At 29.3% G+C, this 26,365-nt stretch overlaps 1 protein-coding gene across 2 annotated transcripts in view; it reads right to left on the reverse strand.

Annotated features, from left to right (window-relative positions):
• The window catches only part of LOC122509726, a 261,290-nt gene extending 234,944 nt beyond the window's left edge, over positions 1-26,346 (reverse strand). For both annotated transcript variants that reach the window (XM_043623958.1, XM_043623957.1), the window contains exon 1: positions 24,035-26,346. In XM_043623958.1, coding sequence (XP_043479893.1) covers positions 24,920-26,308 — 1,389 coding nt within the window. In that variant the 5' untranslated portion in view covers positions 26,309-26,346 and the 3' untranslated portion in view covers positions 24,035-24,919. The remainder of the gene's footprint in view (positions 1-24,034) is intronic.
• Between the last annotated feature and the right edge of the window lie 19 nt (positions 26,347-26,365).

The following is a 26,365-nucleotide window of genomic DNA, read 5'->3' on the forward strand; positions in this document are numbered from 1 at the left end:
CAGATTATAAATTTTCAAGAAATTTGGATAAATTTTTGAAAATTTCATCCGCCATATTGGATCCGCCATTTTGGATTTTTTAAATATGACCTTAGATTCGTAATCAGCGACCTCAAAAACCCCTGATTATAAATTTTCAAGAAATTTGGATAAATTTTTGAAAGACTCATCCGCCATATTGGATCCGCCATTTTGGATTTTTTAATCTGACCTTAGATTCGTAATCAGCGACCTCAAATAACCCCGATTATAAATTTTCAAGAAATTCGGACGAATTTTTGAAAAACTCATCCGCCATATTGGATCCGCGATTTTGGATTTTATTAATCTGGTTTCAGATTCTTAATCAGCGACCTCAAAAAACCCCGATTATAAATTTTCAAGAAATTCGGACGAATTTTTGAAAAACTCATCCGCCATATTGGATCCGCGATTTTGGATTTTTTAAATCTGACCTTAGATTCGTAATCAGCGACCTCAAAAAACCCAGATTATAAATTTTCAAGAAATTTGGATAAATTTTTGAAAAACTCATCCGCCATATTGGATCCGCCATTTTGGATTTTTTAAATATGACCTTAGATTCGTAATCAGCGACCTCAAAAACCCCCTATTATAAATTTTCAAGAAATTTGGATAAATTTTTAAAAAACTAATCCGCCATATTGGATCCGCCATTTTGGATTTTTTAAATCTGACCTTAGATTCGTAATCAGCGACCTCAAAAACCCCCGATTATAGATTTTCAAGAAATTCGGATGAATTTTTGAAAAACTCATCCACCATATTGGATCCGCCATTTTAAATTTTTTTAATCTGGCTTCAGATTCTTAATCAGCAACCCCAAAAATCTTTGAGATACCAAGTTTCATTGAAATCAAACAATTTTTTTAAGAGAAGTATGTATTTGCAACTTTTATTTTGTGACCTATCCTCTACTGTTTATAACAAATATTTAATACTTTGTTTATTAACAAATACTTTAATTAGAGACTTTATTATGTATGTATCATTAACTATGAACCTTGCACTGTAAGTTGCATTTTGTCTCGTGTGTTAAAGTTAATTTGTTTAAAAGTTATGAGAAAAAATATTTGGACGAGTATACTCGTCCTCGCGCATTTGGTAACAACTTAGTTTGGACGAGTATACTCGTCACGGTACGCAGGAGGGTTAAGGGGATGGTGGGGTCCAGCTTTTTGTTACGACCAGTAGAAACATTAGTGCTAATGTATGTAACAGTGTCTGATATAAAAAAAGTGGAGGGGTTTCAATTTACAAAAGAATTTTAGGTAATTTATGAATGGCCTCTAACTATACATATAAAGTTTAAACGCGTTTTTCTCAAAATAACGTTTTCTCAAATTGCGGACACTTTATCTCTGAATCTTCTAATAAATAATAGGTCGTTTTGTTTGTCACCATGTTCTGTGTGTGAATTCACCAGAAAATAGTCAAAAAATTATTTAAAAAAACATTTTTGGAGACTTGAAAAATAGTGAAAAACATAGTGTATTTTGAAAAAAAAATATTTAAACATCTGCTATTTTTTATTTTAGTCGATTTTTCATTATGGTGGTGGATTTCTATGCAAGACACCTTTCTTTTTAAAAAGCAGTTTGGATTTTTTGTTTCCGATTTGTCAATCTTGATATAAACTGTCCGCAATTGGACAATTAACGTTTTAGAGATTTGATCTGGATGCTATTTGTAGATTATGATATTAAATAAAAATTAAAAACAAACCATTATTTTTATTCTCTAAATATGTACTAAGATAGACAAAAAAGTTTTTTACTTATGTATAATAAAGGAGCTAAGAAAAAAATTTTTAAATTTGGTCTTTTAAGAGCCTTTTAAAGTGTAGTAGTACCTTAACGGAAAAATACTGCAAATAAGACGTTCCAATATTTCAATAAATAAAAATATTTTTTCAATATACCATTTTCTTCTATTGGCCTAAACTGCGTTTGTCGAATAGCTAAATTCCTAGCCAGTCAGCTTATTGCCTAATCCTTTCATATTAGGCGAATAGACGAATAACAGTACTAATGAAGCTCGTTCGTCTATTCGGCGCCGTTTAGCTAATTACCTAGGCGTTTAGCTAAATGACGAATTCTTCTATTTCTATTTGCCTACGACATATATATATACTATGGGGGCTTCGCCCCCCTGCGCGCTTCGCGCGCCAACCCCCCCCCACCTCTATTTTTATATTTATTTTAATTTTTATAAATTTAAAGTAATTTTTTCTTAATATGAATGCATCTTAATAAATTACATACAATACATATATGACAAAATACACATAGATTTCGACGCAATGTAACAATCGTTATGAACCTTTTTTTATCTATATGTCAAAAATTAGAATAAACTTTGACATATATTTTGACCCATTTTAACCTGTAGGTTAAAAAGACGATAAATTTTAAATAGATTTTGACGTATCCTAGATACGTTTATTGTCCTTTATTGTCCCTTTTTAAGTTGTAGTTAAATAAATGTCAAATTACACATAGATTATGACGTAACTAAATGAGAGAGTAAAAATAATACGTCAAAATTAGGTCAAAATGATAGGTGTAAGAGCAAACACAATTTTAAAACTACCTTACATTGTTAGGTCAGATGGCAAACTTCACCTCATCATTAAGTCTGCGCGCGGAAATTGTTTGACAAATTTTGACGTCTAGGTCAAAACTGCTCTTAAAATTGACCTAAATTTTGAGGGTAGCGGGAATTCTTTGTCAAATTTTGATGCGTAGGTCACAACTGCCCTCACAATTGACCTAAATTTTGAGGATAGCGGGAATTCTTTGTCAAATTTTGATGCGTAGGTCACAACTGCCCTCAAAATTGACCTAAATTTTGAGGGTTGTGGAAATTGTTTGTCAAATTTTGACGTCTAAGTCAAAACTGCCCTCAAACTTGACCTAAATTTTGAGGGTAGCGGGAATTCTTTGTCAAATTTTGATGCGTAGGTCAAAACTGCCCTCAAAATTAACCTAAATTTTGAGGGTAGCGGAAATTTTTTGTCAAATGTTGACGTCTAGGTCAAAACTGTCCTCAAAATTGACCTAAATTTTGAGGGTAGCGGGAATTCTTCAACAAATTTTGATGCGTAGGTCACAACTGCCCTCAAAATTGACCTAAATTTTGAGGGTAGCGGATATTTTTTGTCAAGTTTTAAACGTCTAGGTTAAAACTGCCCTCAAAATTGACCTAAATTTTGGCCTACCTTAACAGTGGGCCAACCTTGACTATGTTCCCTTTCTAAGGGGCCTTTAGAAATGACTGAATCAGCGGCGGCGGCGGCGAAATGATTTTATATTATAGGGATAGATATGTATATATATATATATATACGGGTGATGAAAAAATCGCGTATAAAATTGCAGAATTAGTATCTGGACAAAATTCTAAGACAACACTTTTTATTCTTTTCTCGAAATTCGTAATAGTTTTTAAATAAATTGAAATTAAATGTATTGAAAAGTCATGGCCCATGTAAAAAAATTGAATAAAATTTATGTATAATTTAAATAAAATTTTTGTATTTATTTTCAATTTAATTTATATACAAATTATGACAAATATACATTAATATTATATTAATAAATAAATAAATATTATATATAAAAATTTGAATTGTGTATATAATTTTTATTACTTCTATATATAAAAAATTTTTAGTATTCAAATTAGTTTCTTTTGATTTGAATTTTTTATGATATTCTTATGTATTTAATAATTAGACATTAAACTTGCACTTACCTTTTATTCTTAGAACATTAAACACCAATCAAAATTAGTGATAATTCGAGTGTCTTTGGTACTAAATGTTGTTTTTTGCTTGTATTGTTTATATTGGATTGAATAATAATAAAAATTAATATTTTTACGACAGAAAAATTAGATTTTTACGACAGAAAAATTAGATTTTTACATAAATTAGATACTTTTACAAAGGGAAAATTGTGGAACCTTATTTTATTTAGTTAGACCAATTGAATTTTCTTGGGCAGGAGAAAAATACATTACCATGGATGTTTAATTAGGTTTAATTAATGATTAATTTATTTTTTAATTTAATTTTTTAATTTATAATTTTAAAAATTTAATTTTAATTTCATTTATTATAATTTATTATTATAAGTATTGTTAAGGAATTTATGTTGGTTGTTATGTTTGAATTCGATTGTTTATAATTTAATTATTATTAATTTAAAAGATTTTATAATTTTATCGAATTCGGACTTAACTGTATTAAAAAGAATTTTTAATAGTTTTAAATCAATAAAACGCTCAGTATTTTATAGTAAGAAAAATGGATGTTAAATTAACTTCAAATAAATACTGTAATTAAAAATTTAGGATCCCCCCTTTAAGTACGTTATCAGTTCAACGTCTCCGATTAGACGGTATTTAAGGTTTATGAAAGAATATTAAAAGATGGGTGGAAATAGGTTATAAGACACAAATAATTACTCTAAAATATTAATGACATAATCTAGGTTATTTTATTTAAAACATAAGAATAAAGTAGCAATAACAAGAAAAATACAGTAATAGTTACAATAAAATTATCCCTTGAAAATAATGTATATATATATTCAGTATTAAGAATTATTAAAATTGCCCCCTTTAAGAATACAATAAACGATGTAAATTCTTTAACTTTCGTAACATGAACACTTTTATTAAACAAAGAAAATTACTATATTAACATTAATTTCACCTTGTATGTGTGTGTGTATGTGTCATGAAAATTTATAAATGTGGAATTATTATATAGTTTACTCACCAATTGTAATTTACAATGAATTAATTTCTTTTTAGTACGAGAAAAATATTTTTCTCCTTTTTTATTATATAGGGTAATATCGACACTTATGGATGATATCCCGTTTTTAATTTCAATTATGCTCTTATCAATATTTTATACTTTTTACTCTTTATAAAAACGTAATTTCGTTTTCTTTATTTTTTTAAAATTAAATTTGTACTCTCTGATTGGTCTAAATCTGAGACAATATTCAAAAATAATATTTGTGATGCTTAAAATTCGGGATCACCGTATTTAAACATTTATCTTATTTTCTGAATAAATTCCAGAATTTAAAGAGACTGAGAGTAAAAGGTCTTAGATCTCAAATACAAGGCTTGAATTTCAATATCTTGTATTCGTTTTTTTTAATATATTATGACATTAACTGAACTTCACTTTGAGATTTTAATTAAATCACTCAGAAAAACACTATAGCTTATAGCTAAATGAATTTTACTTTCTTATTATTCTCTTTTATTTTAAAATCACTCTTTTAAATATTCACTTTTTTAATATTTTACTTCTTTACTTGTTTTTTTTTTGTATATTTTAATATATTCTTTTTTATTTGATTTCTTTTCTTTAAATAATCTTGTTAAATAACAATATCAGAATTCTATAAATCTATCTTTTTAAGAAAACACTCACTTCAATATTTTAATTTCAACCCTTGTCTTTGGGGATAAGAAAAATAATCTACTTCCGCCTTTTGCGGGAAAAGAAAAAATAAGGATATAGTAAACGTCCGCTCTGCGGGAAATACTCAATATAAACTAAATCAAACGTCCGCCTTGCGGGAAATGATTATTAGGACTCCTCGATTAATCCAAAAAGGAAATCGTTCACACCTTAGAATTTGACTCAATTTTTGTAGGTGGGAGAAACTTATGCACACGGCCCGCCAATACTTTATTGTTACTAAGGAAGCTTTTTGCAAGCTTGCAAATTCCTTGGTAAATGGCGTGATACAGTTCGTTGTTCTCTATTGGATTTTGCACGTGTGTATATGTATTCTCCTTTATTAGTAATTTTTTATAAGTACTTTAAAGAGTCTTGGTGTAAGTGGCTACTTTTGCAGAATTGACGAATTCCCGAGACGGTCGCTACATTTCCTTAAATGATTTCTTTTCATATTCTTTTTATCGAGACGATAATTTAGTAATTTTAAATACTAAAAGAAAATTTAAAATAACTATTTCTTTTTATGGATTTTCTCTATGGTTTGTAATAACAAATTGATGAGTAATATATATATATATTAATCCTTAGCATTTATTTTATGCTTGTTTAGTGTAAGGTGTACTTAATTTTAATTAACAAGTTTACCCATTTTAGATTCTATATAATCTTAATAAAATTTAAAAAAAATTAAAATAGTTACGTTTCGAACGTAACAAATACCCCCCTTTTTTGGGCTGACGTCCCTTGGCAGCTTCTGTATAGACCATCTGTTTCGTTTTTTTTTTCTTTTAATTTTTTTTAATGTAGGTTGTGTTATTTATTTGCTGAAAATAAAGAACTCTTCCTTTTAAAACAAAGGCAAACTTTTTGTCCTATCTTTTGTATCGTTTCCTCTTTTTTATGAAGATTTTGTTTGAAAATAAAGTTTGCTTTTGTTTATTGACTTTATAGTTGATTTTTACAATACTCGTTGACTTGAAATTCAAATATGAGCCTCCGGAAAGTATAACCACACATAAAATTCTGACCGCCATGCTAATTCAATGGGCGTCAGAATTTTATGTGTGGTTATACTTTCCGGAGGCTCATATGCCCTTTTCTTTTTTTTTAAATCGAGCTTGGTGAAACGAACAAAATTTCTTTATAGGAAGACTCATTTCTGACATAGTTTGTAGTAAACAGAACTTGTTATTATACATATTTTAAAAATATTTGTTCTGTTTTACCAAACTGGATATTTATTCTTATTAAGAGTAAAAAATTATTTTTTTAAATGTTTAGTAAGAAAAGATATTTGCGTTTTATAGTGTTTTATTTTTAAAATCAAACATGGTTAATATTTGGGTTTAAATATATATATTTAAACAAAATTTCCTTTAGTTAATTAACTGAAAAATTAAACAATTATTTATAGCTTACATATTTATTATATTTCTACCATGTTAGATTTTGTTAGTCCCACTTTATATGACATAATATCTATTTAATGCATTTAATGGACCGTAGCTTTTACAAAACAAACAAAAATTGCGACTTATTGTTGATGATACATTATTTTTTTTAAATTGAGAAGAAATCGTAAATCCTTTTCTTATTTTTAGACATTTGAAATGCTATTCCTATTTAAAAATATTTAAACCGAAACAAACCTTTAATACCGCTTTTTAAAAAAAAAATTATCGATTACCTTTTTTTAGGAAGATTTTTAAATTAGATAAATACGGTTTGCTTTTGTTTAATTAACTAAATAACAATTGATCGAAAGTTCGACGGTCGATGCATTGATTGTAGAATCTAGCAGGATGCTTATTTTAGCAAATAAATATTTAGCCTGATAAAGCGAATAAATTTTCTTTTAAAAACAACTTATTATTTATTTAATTTTACTGAGAATTCCATGTCACTTTAACAATTTATAAATATTTATTCGATTTTGACAAACTGGATATTTATTATGTTTAACATTTATTTTGTTTTTAGCACTCTTCTTTTTAAATTTACAGTATTTAATTTGAACCATTACCTTAGATTCGTAGGTTTATATTATTTCGTAAATTTACCACCTATTTGTGTTTTTACTGTAAATACCCATACTTTATAATAGTTTTAATTGAAGAATACCTAAAAATATCGTTTTGCCCAAGAGGTTGATATTAAATTTTAGCTCTAAATTAAAATTTGAATTTACTTAACATTTTGTTCGAGGAATTATAATTTTTCGTAAATTCGTTAATAATTACCAATTGTTATTCATCGGCAAGAAAATTCTACAATGTTGTGATTTATAATAAGGTGTTACGTCGATTACAAAATTCTGTTAATTAAGTTATCGTTATTATTTTTTTAATTTCTATGATCTGTACAATCCAAAATTTGTCCTATTTTTAATGAAGTTACATTTACAAAGTGGATTGTTTTATTTTTTTTATGGTTTGGATTTATTTTATTTATTGAATTATTTATTGTTATTACATTGCCTATAGATTTGAAATTCTGTGTATAAAAAGCTTTTAAAAAGAAGTACGTTTCATTTATAGAAATTATACTCTTAAAATTTTGAGTAATATTATCAATAACCAAAATATAAGTTTAGGTTGGTATATTTTATATAGTTTTAATGTTACAAAATGTTGAAGAAATAATGTTAATTTGTTGGCTAACATTGTTTTGCAGAGTTGCAACAAGAGTTTTAACAAACCAAAATGGATATAACTTGTATATCGTATTTTTAAAACAAATTGAAAGTTTTGATTTTCTACCTTATACCCCCCTTTTTATGCGCTGTCGTCCCTTGACAGCCTTTTTTACAATTTGAAGTATTTTCGTTGTTTTCTGTTAACATTTGAAATAATTCTTTTAAATAAAGGCAAACTGTTTTTTTATGATTTGTTTCTTCTTACTCTATTTTAGAAAATGTTTTAAAGAAATGTTTGCTTTTATTTCATTTGATTTACAATGGCAAAAAGTAATGACGTTGATTAGTTCATTTTTTGTTTGTATTTAATGTAACACTTTTAACATTCTGATTTTAATTCAAAGATCTAGCGTGGTAAAACAATGTTTTTTTTAAATTTAATTTTACATGGATTTATTGTATTTCACCAAACTAGATATTTTTATTTTCGGACAAATAACCTAGTTTACTTGATTGACAATGTTTAAGATTTGGATAATTTTGGTTACCTTATATTTCATCTATATTTTAATTTGATAAACGTACATATTATTTTATAATTAGCAATATAAGTATCCATTTGCCATTAATTTTAAACGAAGAATACATATGAAAAATTATTCTTTTAACAAACTTAGTAATGTGACTTCGCAATATCTAAATTTTATTTTAATATGAGTTGTGTTCAACTCAGAAATACTTTGTATACAATGTTTGTTTTCTGCATTTAAAAGAATAATTTATTTTATAGGAAAAGTATAACTCGTTGTAGTGATTTTATAAAGTTGTTTACGAAAAAAGAAAATTTTATCATACAAATTAGAATATATATTTTTCGTATTTTCATAATAAACTTAATTTTGGATACTCTTGATATTTTTTCTTGATTTTTTCAAAAAAAAAATTTTTTTTTTTAAAATTAGTTTAGGAGAATACAGTTTTTTGAGTAGTGACGTTTTTTACGTAAAATTTTTTTTTAATGCTTATAACTCGGGTAAAAATTGATCAAATTGGACGTTTTTATAATCAACATTTTTGTTTTTACACGTAGTTTGTAAATCATTTACTATTTTCTTTTGAATTTTATAATACTTCTGACAAAGGAAACGTATTCAAAATAGTCCTTAAATTTGATGTTTATTGAATTATTACAAAACAGAGTAGCGAGAAAATTTTGGTTTAATTAGGACTTTAAAAAAATGTGTATATTTAGCCATAGTTTATCTTGATTTTGTTTATGAAGTGTACTAAGATTAAAAAAAATGCGAACTTTGTGCTTCTTTTTAACTGTTTTTCAATAAGAAATTTAATATTTATAATAATTTAATATTCTTCCTTTTTTTTAATAAAAAGAGGAAGAATTAAATTGTTTTCTTAATGTGAAAGCATTGTGCAAGATGATTTTAAGAATTTGCTTTTGCATCATATTTCGATTGATTTATCTTTTTTTTAGCTTTCTAAAAGAAATAATTTTATTTCTGCTTTTATCTTTTACAAAAAAAATTCTTTAATATTAAAAGTTTCAATTTAATATTTTTAAACTTGATAATTTATATAATTTGTTATTGATGTTACAACAGTTTCATTTATGCTCGAAATGTACAGTGTTCTTTCTTGATATTACTGTTTTATGGTTTTTAAAGTGTTATAAGAAAATTAGTTGCATTTTCTAGAGTTATTTTAGGCGCATGTTTTAATTTACAATTTAGTCTATTTTAATCAGAACATCCATAAAACGTAATTACTAAATATTTCAATGAATATTATAATTTTTCATTATTAAGACATATTAGTGATATTTTGAACTTTAATTCGAACATAAATTTGGTTAATTTTTTAGTATTGATAAAGATTATATATACACTTGTTGTTTAAAAGAATGTTAGTACCTATTTTTAGTGAAGGTGTTTTGTTTATATTTTTTTTTAATTTTTATGAGAAATTGTTTTCTTATAAATTTGTGTATTCAATAATGTTATAATATTTCGACCTTTTTTTAATTTTAAAATTTTAAATAGAATTCTTGATTTTTTAAAATTCTAATTCAATTTTTTTGCTAATTTGAAATTATTTATTTGCCTTAAATTAATGTTTAAAGAAAAGTTATGTATCCTAATTTCAAAGTTTAATAAAATGTTAAGATATCTTTTATTTGTTCTATGCGTTATTTATAACTTTGCTTCTTAGACATTGTGCATAATTTGGTTACTAATTTCATTAAAATATACTTTTTTAATTTGTCGGATTTTATTTTTTTGGAGAACAAGAAATAATAAGAAATATATATTTTATTTAAATTACATAAAAGTGAATGAGAATTTTAATTGTCTACGCAGGTATTTCATATAATGTTTTCTTGCTACTGACCTAGTCACATGAGATGTAACCTTACACAGTGTCGCGTAACCAAGTTCGTACACCTGTCTAATTTTATACATTTTCTCTGTATTTTATTTCAATTTACAATTATTAATTTTTGTATTTAAAAATTATACTGTGGTAGGACCTTTCAAAAAATTGATCCAGAAATTAATTTTAGTTTTAATTATGAATAATATTGAACAATAAAAACATTATACATATAGCATGGAACTCAAAAACATTGAAATCTTTGAAAATCTAAAGTTCATTTTTTTTAGTATGACAAATGACTATAAGCAAACCTTTCGAAAATTATTTTTTGTATCAGTTGAGTCTTTGTTTAATTTTTTTTTAAATGTCTAACAATATTTGAGTATATTTGTCTTTCTGTGATTAAGTTACGGTTTCTTTTAAAACTTTAAGGCTTATTTTCTTTAGTGCTGTCTTGTATTAAAGAATACTCTTAAAGTATTATTGACAAATATTTATATTTTACAAGTTAGTCAAAAGCATAATTTGATTAGAGCTTAAATGTCATTTGTTTTATTAGTAATTCAACTTGAGATTTCGGTTGTTAGTCAATACAATCATATACCTTGATATTTTCTTAGAAGAAAATATGGTAATGTAATAAGTAAGCATTTTAATTTTAATAGTTGCATTAAGTATAATCACAAATTTAATACCGTCAGTTGTGAATAAAATAAAATCCTCAACGAAAATTACTTGAAAAGGACAAGTGTTATAGTTAAGTTATAATTTGACTTGTTTGCCAATATTACTAAAAATTGGAATCTAGTTTTACCCTTATTTTAAAACATTAATGTTGTGTTAAATGAAGTTTATGTCTATTTATAGCATCAAACTGAATGTTTACAAGTAATTTAATTTATGTTGTTAATTTTTTATACAGAGATTATTTCGGGACAAAAGATATTTACTGAAATTTACCCCAATAACACTCACATGTAAAATCTATAAAAATTTTACACAAAAAAAATAACCTTTTACTTCTGTTATTAGTAAACATTTATAAAGCATATTTTGTATTTCTACATATGTATTTATTTTCTTTTACTATGTGCTTCACTTAATAACTCCAAATGCATCTCTTGTAACATTGAGAAAAACCCATTTAAATTCTATATCCCATTTAATGAAGCAATAAGTATAATAAGCTATGATATACTTTTTTTTGTTCTATGTTCTATGTTTATATTATGTTTTTTTATGAGTACCCTTTATTTTAAATTAAACGATTATTATATAGTTTGTTTATGTTGTTTGTAGCCAAATAAAAAAATTGAAGCTTTCTTATGCTTAACCGATACCCAACCTGTTGAAGCTAAGTTTTGTTTCTAGTATTTTTGGTGTTTTGCTTCGTAATATTTCACATTCTTCAAAACAATGCACATTTAATTTGTGCTTTAAATTTCTACAAAGATTCATCCGTTTGTCGTGGACCAGATGAATTTCTTTTTTTTTAATAATTAATTTCTCAAAAATAATCCACATTCTTCCTCTGTCATATATTTCTGAATTCAGGTTCACCAAAATGTTCTTCTGTGTGAATGGCAATAGTCTTGTTGAGCGAAAATTTTGCTGAGTAAGAGTGTTTAGTGTCATTGTCTTCTTTTTCTCCTCCATGTTTATAGTATCTGTTTTCCTTTCGAATTTGTATATTTCTTCATTTTTTATTTCGTTTTCCTCATTTGATTCGAGTAAAAATTTATCCAAAAAATATTTTTGATCTTTTTCTGATAATTTGCTATTTCTTTCAATCATTTCTAAACTTTCTTGATTAACACTTTTGTGAGATGAAAAAGTCTTATTTATGGGAAATTCTTCTTCTTTAGCATATGTATCTGCTAAAATGATGACTTTTTCATTTACCATTTGACCACTAAATTCTTCTTCTTTTCTTCCTTCTGCACTTTTCACATCAAATTGTTCTTCAACTACTGATTTGATTTTACCCGGGGGTTTTCCTTTTCTTAGTTTGATAATAGGACTGTCGGAATTTACATATTTTATTATTGAAAATAAATTATCTATGACCGTGATATTCTGATGATTAGTCTGTTTATTATCTAAAAATTCTTCCTTCTTCTTAATTACTTTTTCATTTCTTTTTTGATCTGGTTTTGTTTCATTTAGTCCATGGATAACTTTAGATTCTGAAGTATCATTTTTTAGTAGTAGAGTTTCCTTATGAGGATAGGAATAATTTTTTAATTGGTTTCTTTTCTCTAACTTCTTTGCAGGTTTGCTTCTTTTTGAATCAGTATTTTGTAAAGTCTCCACTTTATTTTTTTACCGCCTTCAAACATTTCGTTGTTCAGAAAATAATTTTGGTTTTCTGCTTTCAACAAATCTACTTTTATATTACAATCCCCGATTGTATCTACTATTTTATTATCTGGAAGTTTTTCATTGATACTGATATTTTCTTCTGTAGTATATGTAATGGGACTTACATACAACGCTGTTTGTTCATTTTCTGAAGATTCCTCTGGATTATGAATTACTTTCATGTCACTTGATTCTTCGTTTTCTGATTGTAGATGTGGTTCTTTTATGGAGAGTGATACATTATGATCCAATTGTTTTTTGTCCTTTAAAGGGCTTTGGTTTCTGGGCGAATCTTTAAAAATAATTGGTGGTATTGTGAAATCATGATCATATATTTTTTCATTTTTAAACCTGGTTTCTATAAACTCATTTGTTTCGAAATGCTCATTTAAAAAATATGGTTCCTCACAGTTCATATACGATTCATCATAGTTAGTGCATCTATACTCTCTAAGTTCCTTTCTTCCGAAATCATCTTGCATGTTGTATCTTCTATATTCGTCTCTGAGATAGATGCTTTCTTCTTCGTCGATAAATCTGTGCTGTAAATTTCTGTTCTGAATGTTATACTCTTTAAAATTTTCATCAGCGTTATACAAATTTTTTTTTTCATAATCCTGAGATGTTACGTTTATACTTTGCCATTGATCTTTGGAATTCATGGTCCCATTTTGGTTGTTGAATTCGTTGTTGTCATTGGACCTTCTATTAAATCGTTGCCTTCGTCGTTGGTTCTTTCCTCTTTTCCGCTGTCGGTTACATTGTTGTTCGTATTTTTTCGATGCATCTAGTTCATACATGTTACCTTGGTTTTTCACATTTTTATGGTTGTAACGATTCTCATGATCCATTTGTGGTTTAATATAATTAAAATAATCAAAATCTGGATCATAATCACTTTCTTCTATCCTGTGACCATCCTGCCTAATGTTACAGTTTTCTTGGTACACATTTTTGTAACATTGATCTCTAAAAATACTTTCATGGTCCTTTACTTTAAAATTATATCCCTCCGATTTCCATTTTTCTATGTAGCCTCTCCGTAACATTGCTTCATACACTGATCCCATTTTATGATTTAATACGATTTAAACATAAGCAATAAAAGGTAATTGATTTGTTTAACTAATTTTTAAATGAAACTGTTTCATAATGTTCATAACGTTAAATGTTCATAATAGATGAATAGATAATAGATTTTCTTAATGAAAATAAAATTTTTACATTTTTCTTTACTGTATGAATCTATGAATTGTTTTTTTTTAAATTTAAGAAACATTTAACTCAGAAAAATATTTATCAATTTTATTCAAAATTTCAAATAAGTACTTATTTATTAAATTTATTTTAAAATAAAAAAATTTCCACCATTTTTGTTAGAGATAAATTTATATATATTGTTCTTTTTAATTCTTGCTGGTTATGACCGGCCTTGACTTTGCAATTCTACCCAGTTTGAATCGTCAGCACTCTTCCTCAATCTTGGAAATGTTTTATATATTATTTAACTTTTTTTTTAAACTTGAATATTTATTATATTAAAAAAATTCCCATTTTTAACAATCTTTTTTTTTAATCAATCTTTATATTAATGTTTATAAACCAAGTAAAATTTTTTATTTAAATTAATTATCATTTTAAAAAATAACGAGATTAACATAAAGAAAATTTGAAAAATAAAATAGTTTCAGTAAAGTATCAAATGTCTTCTGTAGCATGCTTACGTCGTCTTATTCTGCTTTTATTTTATTTGATTTAAATCTATTATTCGTTAAAATGAATATGAAGTAAAATTTATTTAGAATTATAATTTTACTTGAAACCTTGATCCTTTATGTATAGGTTTATAAAAATATTTTTTTTATTATTTTTTTTAACTTTGAGTCATCATCCTAATTAATCGTCATCATTTTTCGTAAAAATTTCTTTTTTTTTAATCTTCTCACTTGTCCAAGTGTCCTACGCACTTCCGACAAGGTTGGTTTTTTATTCGAGGAAAAGGGGCCGCTTTTTTTAGGAAATTACAGCTTGCCGATTGCAAGTGTAGTTACCGTTCCCTAAAAACTCGACTTTAGCGAGTATAAAAAAATATCTAAAATTCGCACTTTTCAAAAATTCAGTATTTCTGAATTAAAAAAATTTTATTTCTGAAAAGAAAAGTTTCATTAACAACAATTTCATTTAGATAAATAATTGGTGCATCAGCACGAAATTTAATTCAATGTGTATTTGCGTTTTGTGTAATTGTATAAGTGTCAAAAAAATATTTTCTTCTAAAAATAACTATTTCCAACCTTTATAAATTTTTTTTATTCTTTCAACAAAATATAAAAAGGAAATCCCACCGCTGCCACCATTTTGTTATGTTTGAATTCGATTGTTTATAATTTAATTATTATTAATTTAAAAGATTTTATAATTTTATCGAATTCGGACTTAACTGTATTAAAAAGAATTTTTAATAGTTTTAAATCAATAAAACGCTCAGTATTTTATAGTAAGAAAAATGGATGTTAAATTAACTTCAAATAAATACTGTAATTAAAAATTTAGGATCCCCCCTTTAAGTACGTTATCAGTTCAACGTCTCCGATTAGACGGTATTTAAGGTTTATGAAAGAATATTAAAAGATGGGTGGAAATAGGTTATAAGACACAAATAATTACTCTAAAATATTAATGACATAATCTAGGTTATTTTATTTAAAACATAAGAATAAAGTAGCAATAACAAGAAAAATACAGTAATAGTTACAATAAAATTATCCCTTGAAAATAATGTATATATATATTCAGTATTAAGAATTATTAAAATTGCCCCCTTTAAGAATACAATAAACGATGTAAATTCTTTAACTTTCGTAACATGAACACTTTTATTAAACAAAGAAAATTACTATATTAACATTAATTTCACCTTGTATGTGTGTGTGTATGTGTCATGAAAATTTATAAATGTGGAATTATTATATAGTTTACTCACCAATTGTAATTTACAATGAATTAATTTCTTTTTAGTACGAGAAAATATTTTTCTCCTTTTTTATTATATAGGGTAATATCGACACTTATGGATGATATCCCGTTTTTAATTTCAATTATGCTCTTATCAATATTTTATACTTTTTACTCTTTATAAAAACGTAATTTCGTTTTCTTTATTTTTTTAAAATTAAATTTGTACTCTCTGATTGGTCTAAATCTGAGACAATATTCAAAAATAATATTTGTGATGCTTAAAATTCGGGATCACCGTATTTAAACATTTATCTTATTTTCTGAATAAATTCCAGAATTTAAAGAGACTGAGAGTAAAAGGTCTTAGATCTCAAATACAAGGCTTGAATTTCAATATCTTGTATTCGTTTTTTTTAATATATTATGACATTAACTGAACTTCACTTTGAGATTTTAATTAAATCACTCAGAAAAACACTATAGCTTATAGCTAAATGAATTTTACTTTCTTATTATTCTCTTTTATTTTAAAATCACTCTTTTAAATATTCACTTTTTTAATATTTTACTTCTTTACTTGTTTTTTTTTGTATATTTTAATATATTCTTTTTTATTTGATTTCTTTTCTTTAAATAATCTTGTTAAATAACAATATCAGAATTCTATAAATCTATCTTTTTAAGAAAACACTCACTTCAATATTTTAATTTCAACCCTTGTCTTTGGGGATAAGAAAAATAATCTACTTCCGCCTTTTGCGGGAAAAGAAAAAATAAGGATATAGTAAACGTCCGCTCTGCGGGAAATACTCAATATAAACTAAATCAAACGTCCGCCTTGCGGGAAATGATTATTAGGACTCCTCGATTAATCCAAAAAGGAAATCGTTCACACCTTAGAATTTGACTCAATTTTTGTAGGTGGGAGAAACTTATGCACACGGCCCGCCAATACTTTATTGTTACTAAGGAAGCTTTTTGCAAGCTTGCAAATTCCTTGGTAAATGGCGTGATACAGTTCGTTGTTCTCTATTGGATTTTGCACGTGTGTATATGTATTCTCCTTTATTAGTAATTTTTTATAAGTACTTTAAAGAGTCTTGGTGTAAGTGGCTACTTTTGCAGAATTGACGAATTCCCGAGACGGTCGCTACATTTCCTTAAATGATTTCTTTTCATATTCTTTTTATCGAGACGATAATTTAGTAATTTTAAATACTAAAAGAAAATTTAAAATAACTATTTCTTTTTATGGATTTTCTCTATGGTTTGTAATAACAAATTGATGAGTAATATATATATATATTAATCCTTAGCATTTATTTTATGCTTGTTTAGTGTAAGGTGTACTTAATTTTAATTAACAAGTTTACCCATTTTAGATTCTATATAATCTTAATAAAATTTAAAAAAAATTAAAATAGTTACGTTTCGAACGTAACATTGGTTTTATTTTAAAAAACATAACCTTGCATGCATCACCACAAACAAATGGTCCTTCAAGCCGAATAGTTTTACTCGATCTTCAAGTGAAACCGTGCTTTGTTAAGTGACATTTTTTGGACAATTTTGAACTTATTAATAGTGTCTTGTGTATACAACACGAACAGTGCGTGTTACAAAGCAACTCGGTGCTGTAATGATGATAATGGTGGATTCCACATTAGTTCAACACACTTATTTCCATGACTTGATGGGATTTGGCTGTACTTTTGTAAATTTATTACTTTTATAGTGATAAACAACTCCACCAAATATTTTTTCAAAATTTTGAAAATTACTAAAAATATGGCATTTTCAAAATTGTTGTCTTTTTTTGAAAGTGCTATAACTTCGGTTCTAATTGAACTGACGTGTGTGTTGAACTGACGTGAAATCCACCTAATACAGTGAACTTTATAGTGCTCGTTTTCAATCTGTGTTTGCCGAAACTTAATCGAGAAAGACTTTAACGACTTGAGAGATTTTCACATCTTTTGACATTAAAAAGGAAATATACCTGAAGCAGTTCTTCCCACCTGTGAAGTGGATCATTCATCCAAGGCGATTTATTTGAAGTTTCAAAATCAAATTATTGGAGTCAACGACACAGAACTTTATTCCAAGGGAACCAACAACTCATCCGGTTGCAGTTTCATCATCAAAGTAAGTCAACAGAGCTACCAGTTTTCCTTGATTCCATTATTTAAGGCAATTTACTTCTTGAGATAGGTTGTAACTGTTCCGCGTGTTTCAATTTAATTTTAATATGTTACCGAAAGAAAAACATGCAGTATTCAGAAAATCTCGAGGGGATATAAAACGTCAACTGACCAATGCTGAAAAATTACTCGCGGCTATCAATGAAGAAACTAATTTTGATTCTCTTAATTTACAAGACAGATTAGAAAAACACCTTTTATTTTGGGATAGCTTTCATAAAATACAAGATGAGTTAGATGAGGCTTTAGTTGATGAAACAGAAGTAGAACACTCCCCTGAAAGAGATAGTTTTGAAAATCGGTATCATTACATTTGCGGTCTTTTTAAAAATATATAAAAACCCCCTGTTTTAAAATTGTTAACAATGATTCTAGAGATAATGAGTCTTAGAATAGTTTAAATTCTCAAAACGAAGTCAATTCTATACCAGGATGTATAAATTACACAGCCACACAAAAAAATAAAAGCACCCTGGCCGAGGAATGAAACCACCCTTTTCTTATGTATTTTGATGCGCTGAACACGAATATGAAGTCCGTTTTGCTCCATCACGTCAGGATTTTGACATAGCCTCAAAAAACAGCGGATTTTAAATGACAGGAGAACTTTTTTAAATAATGACAGATTTGCTTGAATCTTATTACTCGGAGGTTTTTGGGGTCGCTGATTACGAATTTAACGTCAGATTTATAAAATTCAAAATGGCGGATCCAATATGGCGGACGAATTTTTAAAAAATGGTTGAATTTTTACGAAAATTGGTATCTAAAGGTTTTTTGGGTCGCTGATTACGAATTTAACGTTAGATTTATAAAATTCAAAACAGAGAATGTTGAGAAAGAGAAAAGAGAAAGTTGTTCATGAACAACTTCGATTTCAAGCGCGATTTGAACTTCCTTAGCTTCAAACACCAACCTTTCATGGTAGTTTTGACACATGGCTTTCATTCCATGATTCATTTAAATCTATGTGTCATGATAATCCTCACATTCCGAACATTCAGAAATTTCATTATTTAAAGGCATGTGTCAAGGATGAAGCAGCGGAAGTCATTGCCTCTCTCGAGAAAACTGTCAACAATTATCAAATTGCATGGGATCTTTTAAAAGAACGATATCATACTCGCAAATATATCGTTAATAGTCATGTAAGTGCTCTTTTTAAAATTCCTAACAGCGGTTCCACATGGAGGCAAAATCGCAGCGACGTTGCGATTGTCGTGCTCCCACCATCCCATCTACTCAATGCACTCCCCGCCTGTGACGTCATGAGGGGAAAGCATTGTGTAGATGGGATGGTGGGAGCACGACAATCGCAACGTCGTTGCGATTTTGCCTCCATGTGGAACCGCTGTAATGTTTCAAAGGAATTTAGTATACGATCGTTACTTGTTAATGTACGAAAAAGACTTAGAGCTCTCAAATCTCAATTACTCTCGTAATTCAACTCGACCTTCTCAAACTTGTATGGCAACTAGTGTTGATTCTAAAAACGAAAATTCCAAGTCTGTATGTCATGCGTGCTCTGGTTCTCATCAAGTACATTCGTGTGATAAATTCTTAAAAATGTCACCGATAGAACGTTATGAAATTGTGAAAAAATCACCCCTTTGTCATAATTGTCTTTTGGGAATCCATCGAACAATTGATTGCCGTAAACCTTTATGTAAACATTGTAAAGGTAGACATAATGTTTTATTGCATTTTCCCAAAGACAATCATGAAGAAAAACATAGTAATGAAGTTATGACATCATTAATAAGTTGTCAAGTTCCATCGCAAGGCCAGGTAGTTCTTGGGACGGCTATTGTTAAAATACTCGACAGTTCAGGTAATTATCAACCCTGCCGAGCCTTTTTGGATTCTTGTTCACAATGCTGCTCAATCAGTAATAAATGCGCGGAATCACTAGGGCTTTTAAAGAAATTAATTAATATTCATTTAAAGGGAGTTCAGAATTTGCAATCAAAAATTAAATATAGGACTTCCACGAAAATAAAATCTCGATATTCTGATGATTTTAACTTAGATTTGGATTTCTTAATTTTCGAAGAAATTTTCGATAAAATGCCTTTGACAGCTTTTGATAAAAATATGATAAAAATTCCAGAAAATATATTTTTAGCTGATCCAGAATTCCATAAATCTTCTGATATTGACATTTTGATAAGTGCTGAAAATTTCTTTGAATTGTTGCTTTTAGGTCGAATTAAGGTTCCATATCAAACAACAGTATTTCAAGAAACCGTATTCGGTTGGATTCTGTCAGGTCGTATTGTTAGTCCAAAAATGCCCAAACAATACCACCAAAACAAAATTTCGTGTAACTTAACTCAACTCAATAAATTACCAATTTTATGGGAATTAGAAACGGCCGAGTCTCACTATATTCAATCAATTAAACGTTTATCTTCAGGTAGATATCAAACTGAACTACCTTCCAATGAAAAAAATTATTTACTCGGTGATTTAAAAAACACTGCCTCTCAGAGTTTTTATGCTTTTGGCACCTCTTGTGCACCATTTTTAGCAATCACAACATTGAACTAATTAGCTGACGATGAACAAGAAGCATTTCCAGAGGCTTCAAGAATTCTAAAAGAAGATTTTTATGTCGATGACCTTCAAACGGGCGCTCAAACAATTTCTGAGGCTCGCCAAATTCGTGATGACTTAATTAATTTATTGGCCAAGGGAGGATTTCCTATTCGAAAATGGGCTTCAAACAAACGTGAATTATGTGAAGAGCTTGTAGGAGATCTTTCGAAGGAGTTTATGTCGTTACATAATATAGACTCAGTTAAGGATTTCGGAATTAACTGGGATCCTCGATCCGATTCTATTTTTTATTCGGTAAAATCGTTAGATTCAAACAATGCGACACTAAAAGATCAATTACCTCAAAATGTGCAAAACTTTTCGATCCAACAGGGTTAGTAGGTCCAGTTATCGTTATTGAAAAAAATATTGATCCAAGATCTTTGGAAACAACAATTGGGATGGGACGATGTAGTTTCGAATGAAATTCTAGAAAAATGGTTGGTTTGTAAGAATCAATTACCTTTGATTAATAATTTACGCTTTCAGCGTTGTTTAATCCTTGAATCATCTATTGAATTTCAAATTCATGGCTTTTGTGACGCAAGCGAGAAGGCCTATGGAGCGTGCTTAAACCTGCTTTCAATTGACAGTGCAGGTAAAATTCATTGTGAACTCATTTGTTTAAAATCTCGTGTTGCGCCTCTCAAAATAATATCTTTACCTCGGTTAGAGTTATGTTTAGCTGTGTTATTAATTCAATTATATAAAAGCACAGTTCGTGCTCTTAAATTGAAAATTTGCAAATCAACATTCTGGTCCGATTCAACTATTACATTGAATTGGATAAACACTGAACCTCACAAGTTGCTAACCGAGTTTCAGAAATACAGTCTAATTCTCGATCTACTGATTGGAGGCATGTCCCCAGTCAGGACAATCCAGCCGACTGCCTTTCACGCGGTCAGTTTCCTAATGAGTTTCTCGAAAATGATTTGTGGGTTCACGGTCCTCAATGGCTCAAGGAAAATGAAGAAAAATTTGGCCAAAATTCGAATTTAAAGGTCAAGAAATATTAGAAAAGCGAACAAAAACAACCGCGTTAGTAATGACTTTAAAAGGTTCAATTGATCTTCTCGAAAGATATAGTATTTTGAAAAAATTGCAAAGAATTTTTGCGTATTGTTTAAGATTTATTAATAGTTTAAAAATCTGTGATTAAAGGTTAAGAAAAAACAGTTCTCTTTCAAATGACGAACTTCATGAGGCTTTAAAGGTTGTATTAAAATTGGTACAGGCTCAAGCTTTTTCCAAAGAAATTTTAGCAATATCAAAAAATGAATGCGTTGATTCGAAAAGTAGTTTACTTAATTTGAATCATTTTCTAGAAGAAGGATTGTTAAGGGTGGGAGGAAGATTAGACCGTGCCGAAATTCCCGAATCTCAAAAACATCCTATTGTGTTACCAAAAGGACATCATGTTACAAAATTAATTATTCAAAATGAACACATTAAAAGATCTCATGCAGGTACAAATGCAACTCTTTACGGAGTTTGGGAAAATTATTAGCCAATAGATGGTAAAAATGTGACTCGTCAAATTGTTCGTAAATGCGACAATATCGCATGTTTCCGTGTGAAACCTCGAGAAATTAAATATATGATGGGTAATTTACCAAAAACTCGACTTTCATTGGTTAAACCATTTCTGAATGTAGGCGTCGATTTTTGTGGTCCTTTTTTCGTAAAGGAACATCGACATCGAAACAGAACAAAGGTTAAAACATACGTATCTGTTTTTGTATGTTTTGCTACAAAGGCAGTTCACTTGGAACTTGCCAGTGATTTATCAACTGAAGCCTTTCTAGCTTGTCTTAAACGATTTTTTGCACGTCGCGGGTTATCAAAATCAATAAATTCTGATAACGCAACAAATTTTGTAGGTACAAATAGCGAACTAAAAGGTTTAATGAAACAGTTGTCTCCCACAATACAAGAAGAAAAGGTTCAAAATTACTTATTAGAACAAGCGGTAACTTGGCGTTTTATTCCCCCACATGCTCCGCATTTTGGCGGCTTATGGGAAGCAGCAGTCAAATCTTTCAAATATCATTTTACAAGAATTGCAGGTAATACTCTTTTAACATACGAACAGTTGCATACCTATGTTGTAGAAGTGGAGGCTATTCTAAACTCTCGCCCTCTTACCCCGCTTTCATCTGATCCTAATGACCTGCTCCAACAATAATCAGGACAATATCGCTTGCGGAACTCTTGTGGTTGTCAAGAAAGACAATCTCCCACCACTAAAATGGAATCTCGCACGCATTATTGAGACTCATCTTGGTCGTGATGGAATTGTGCGTACAGTCACTTTAAAGACAGTAAAGGGAACTTATACTCGCGCACTAAAAAATGTTTATCATTTGCCCTTGGATTGAATGAAATTTCTATTCAGTCAGTTAAAATTATTTAAAAATAATAATTATTAATCACATTATGTAGTTTTTTAAAGTATAATGTTCATATGTAAAGATAAAAATCTTTTTACTTTTGAACGTGATCGTCTAAAGGGGGCAGATATGTTAGAGTAATAATTTTATCAATCATAATTTAAATTTATTTCGATATATTTATATAAATTTCAAATGTTAAAAAATATTAGAAATATTATAGGCTTGAAGTACAGACGATATTGTAAAACTTTATTATTTTACTATCGCGTCAAAAATCTTGCCATTAACAAAAATTTATAACTCATCTTAATCTTTCAAATTTTTAGTTTCTCACGTTTTTATTTTATTGTAGGGATTTAGGAAAAAGATGAACCAAGCCTACGAAAACACATATTTTACAATTATTGTTATCCGGGTTCATCATAAAAATAGCATCAGTTTTACGACTTTCAACATCTGAATTTCCAATGTACCTGAGTTAACCTCACTCCTACCTAACCTACCTCATTACTTCCTCCAAAATGACAATGTACGCCTCCTCAAAACACCAAATCTAAACCCTCCCTTTTTACCCTGTGACCCAATAAATTGGAAATTTATTAGTATTATAATTTACTAATTATCGAATTTAAGAAGGGCCTGAATTTATAAAAATTCAACTTGATAGAACTATTAATTTACTAGCAAAAACTACTCTTACTATCAAGTACAATGGTGACGCTAGGAATTTGTTAACTTTGAAATTATCACTGTAAATTGGTCTACTTAAATTTTATCAACAATAATGCTCAGTTGAGCGCCAGTTATTTTAATTATGAATTTTACTTAAAATAACAAAAGTAATTTTCTTTTAATTTCACAAATACTAATTTTGAGACTCAAAAAAAGGAGGAGAAGGCGGTGGGTTGAATTCCACTGAGACTAGTAAGTTAAAGCAGAAATATTCAATTTATTAACACAACAAAATAACCTTCCGACTTACCGATCAATTCGGTTAACAAATGAAAATGTTGGCGACAATTAATAAGAACGGTGCCTTTCTCTGGTTACAATTCTTCGTCGTTTCCCAACAATGGTTTCTCACTTGAAATTTCGTCTTTACACTCTGGTTCGCACTTGCCTTTGACTCTGGCAATTTAACTAATCTCTCGATTTAACGTCTATCTCTACATAAATATCGTTCTCAATTAATAGTTCACAGTTCTCCTTTTAAATTTAGAATACTACGGATATTACTCAACTCACTCAAAATCACATCAAAGAAAACTCTTGTCTCTTAACACTCTCGGAACATATTCTCTTGACGATTTTTCGCCATCTGTTTTTATTACAACCGGCGTCGGTGGTCTGCTAGCTCGCGCGCATTTTCTTTCTCTCTTACTCACACGTACTTTCTCTCCTTCTCTCCGTCACTCACACGGTACATCGAACTGCTTGCGAACCGATTACTACGCCAGTTGGAAATAGTCCGTTCAAAATAAAGCTTAATTTCTCGGGATTAATTTTCTTACGAGAAATATTACAACAAAAATTCGTAAATAATAAATGAATAAAATAAACAAAATAACTTTCATTAATTATAATAAATTTTAATACTGAAACCAAAAAAAAATAATAAGTCTAATTTAATTCTAATCATGAGAACGTAGTCTCTGAAACGGAAATCGTGCTCGCTGACAAATATGAAAATAAAACAATTTTGCGTTCTGTGACAATTCACCTTGTCACAATTCCCGTTCCTTATTCGTCACTACCTGTAGTGACGCTATAACACTAGTTGCTAGTAGCAATCAAAAACGTAACAAATTCAAAAAAAAATAAAAAATGAAAATAAAAAAAATGTTATTACTCTAACCATTCTTAGTGTTTACCCCCTTGAATTCCTCTTTTCGATAACTCTTCTACGTTCCTCAAAGAATTCCCTCATAGCCAATGTTATCGCATCGGCTGGCAATCCAACTAGAGCTTGAGCAAAGGATCGTGTTTGCTCGATGAATCGGTCGGTGTCATCCTGCTGAGCGAGCTGCTCTGGTAACATCTGTGGTGATTGAGGCAACGTTAATGTTGGTAAACTGTGGTATACCACTGGCGGTGATGGCAACGGTGGTGGGAAATTCCAATTTGGAAGTAGAGTTGACTGATCCACAGGTAAATTTGTGGGAGTCAATGTTACTGTTGGAACTTGTTCCAACAATGCCCATATTTCATCAGGGTCCAAGTCTTCCTTCTCCGTTGATTCTCGCTTCTCATCGTTATTGTTCTCTTCTTGAGTCCTTTGTCCGGGTCGTTCTAATCCAACAGATTCCAACTTACGGAATCCTCGGCCTACACCCGATGTGTTCCGTTTTGACATCGTGATCACCTTTAGCTCCGCTACTTCCTTATGCTGCTCCTTGATTGATGGTTTTGCGCTGGTACCTTGTTCCGCATCTCTTCTAAGCTTCTCCTGAACGCTCAATTTTCCTGAATCAGCCATCCTTTTTCTGACCTTTTCCATTCGCTCGGACCTGTAATCACTATAGTTGGTTTTTCCGTACTTCCTCATCATGTCAAGTGCATGTTGCTCTGAACATCGAGGACATTCAGTCATGGTGACTCCACGCCTACCACAGTTGCAGCAATAACCATAATGCGGATTCGGACACTTGCTGCGCCGGTGTCCCATCTCCCAACAGCTGATGCATGATCCAGGTGGTGGATCAACTTTAGGGTCGGTGGGAATCGGCTTAAGATTTCCAAACATCACGCCTCGTGTAATAATTGGAAGAGTCTGGTTTCCAAGTTCGATACTAGCAATCTCCAATGATTGCTCCATTTCTCTTCTGATTGGTGGTCCTGGCGGGGTAATCGGACGCTCTGGTGATGGAGTTTTCGCTCTTGAGACATAGTTTTCATAAAACATTATGTCTTTGCTCACAGCACGAATGGCCTTGACCTGCTCGTCCTTCAAACGCTCCTTTTCTCTTGACGTTCTCGGATGTTCACTTTTGAAATAACGTTCTAACTCCTCAACAGCTAATCTGCTTTCCCATTGCTGTTCACTTTCTCCTATTTGTCGCTCGATTACTGGTTCCCTTTTTGGGCAACCTCTGCCACGCGAAGAAACTGCTACCGTGTAATCACGGTGTTTGCGAACTTTTTTACTCTTTGCTGGCTGTATTGGGGGAACATCCTCCCAGGTGATCAAATCCGATTCGTCATTTCCGCTGGGGTTATTGGAACTTGGGCCTGGCCTTGCTTCTGCGCCATCCTCCATTGGTCTCCGTAGACCTCGTCCTAGGAACGGTGATTGTTTGTTTCTTTCTTGGTCATA

This window comes from Leptopilina heterotoma, unplaced genomic scaffold (assembly GCF_015476425.1).
Source record: "Leptopilina heterotoma isolate Lh14 unplaced genomic scaffold, ASM1547642v1 Lhet_62, whole genome shotgun sequence".
Taxonomy (NCBI): domain Eukaryota; kingdom Metazoa; phylum Arthropoda; class Insecta; order Hymenoptera; family Figitidae; genus Leptopilina; species Leptopilina heterotoma.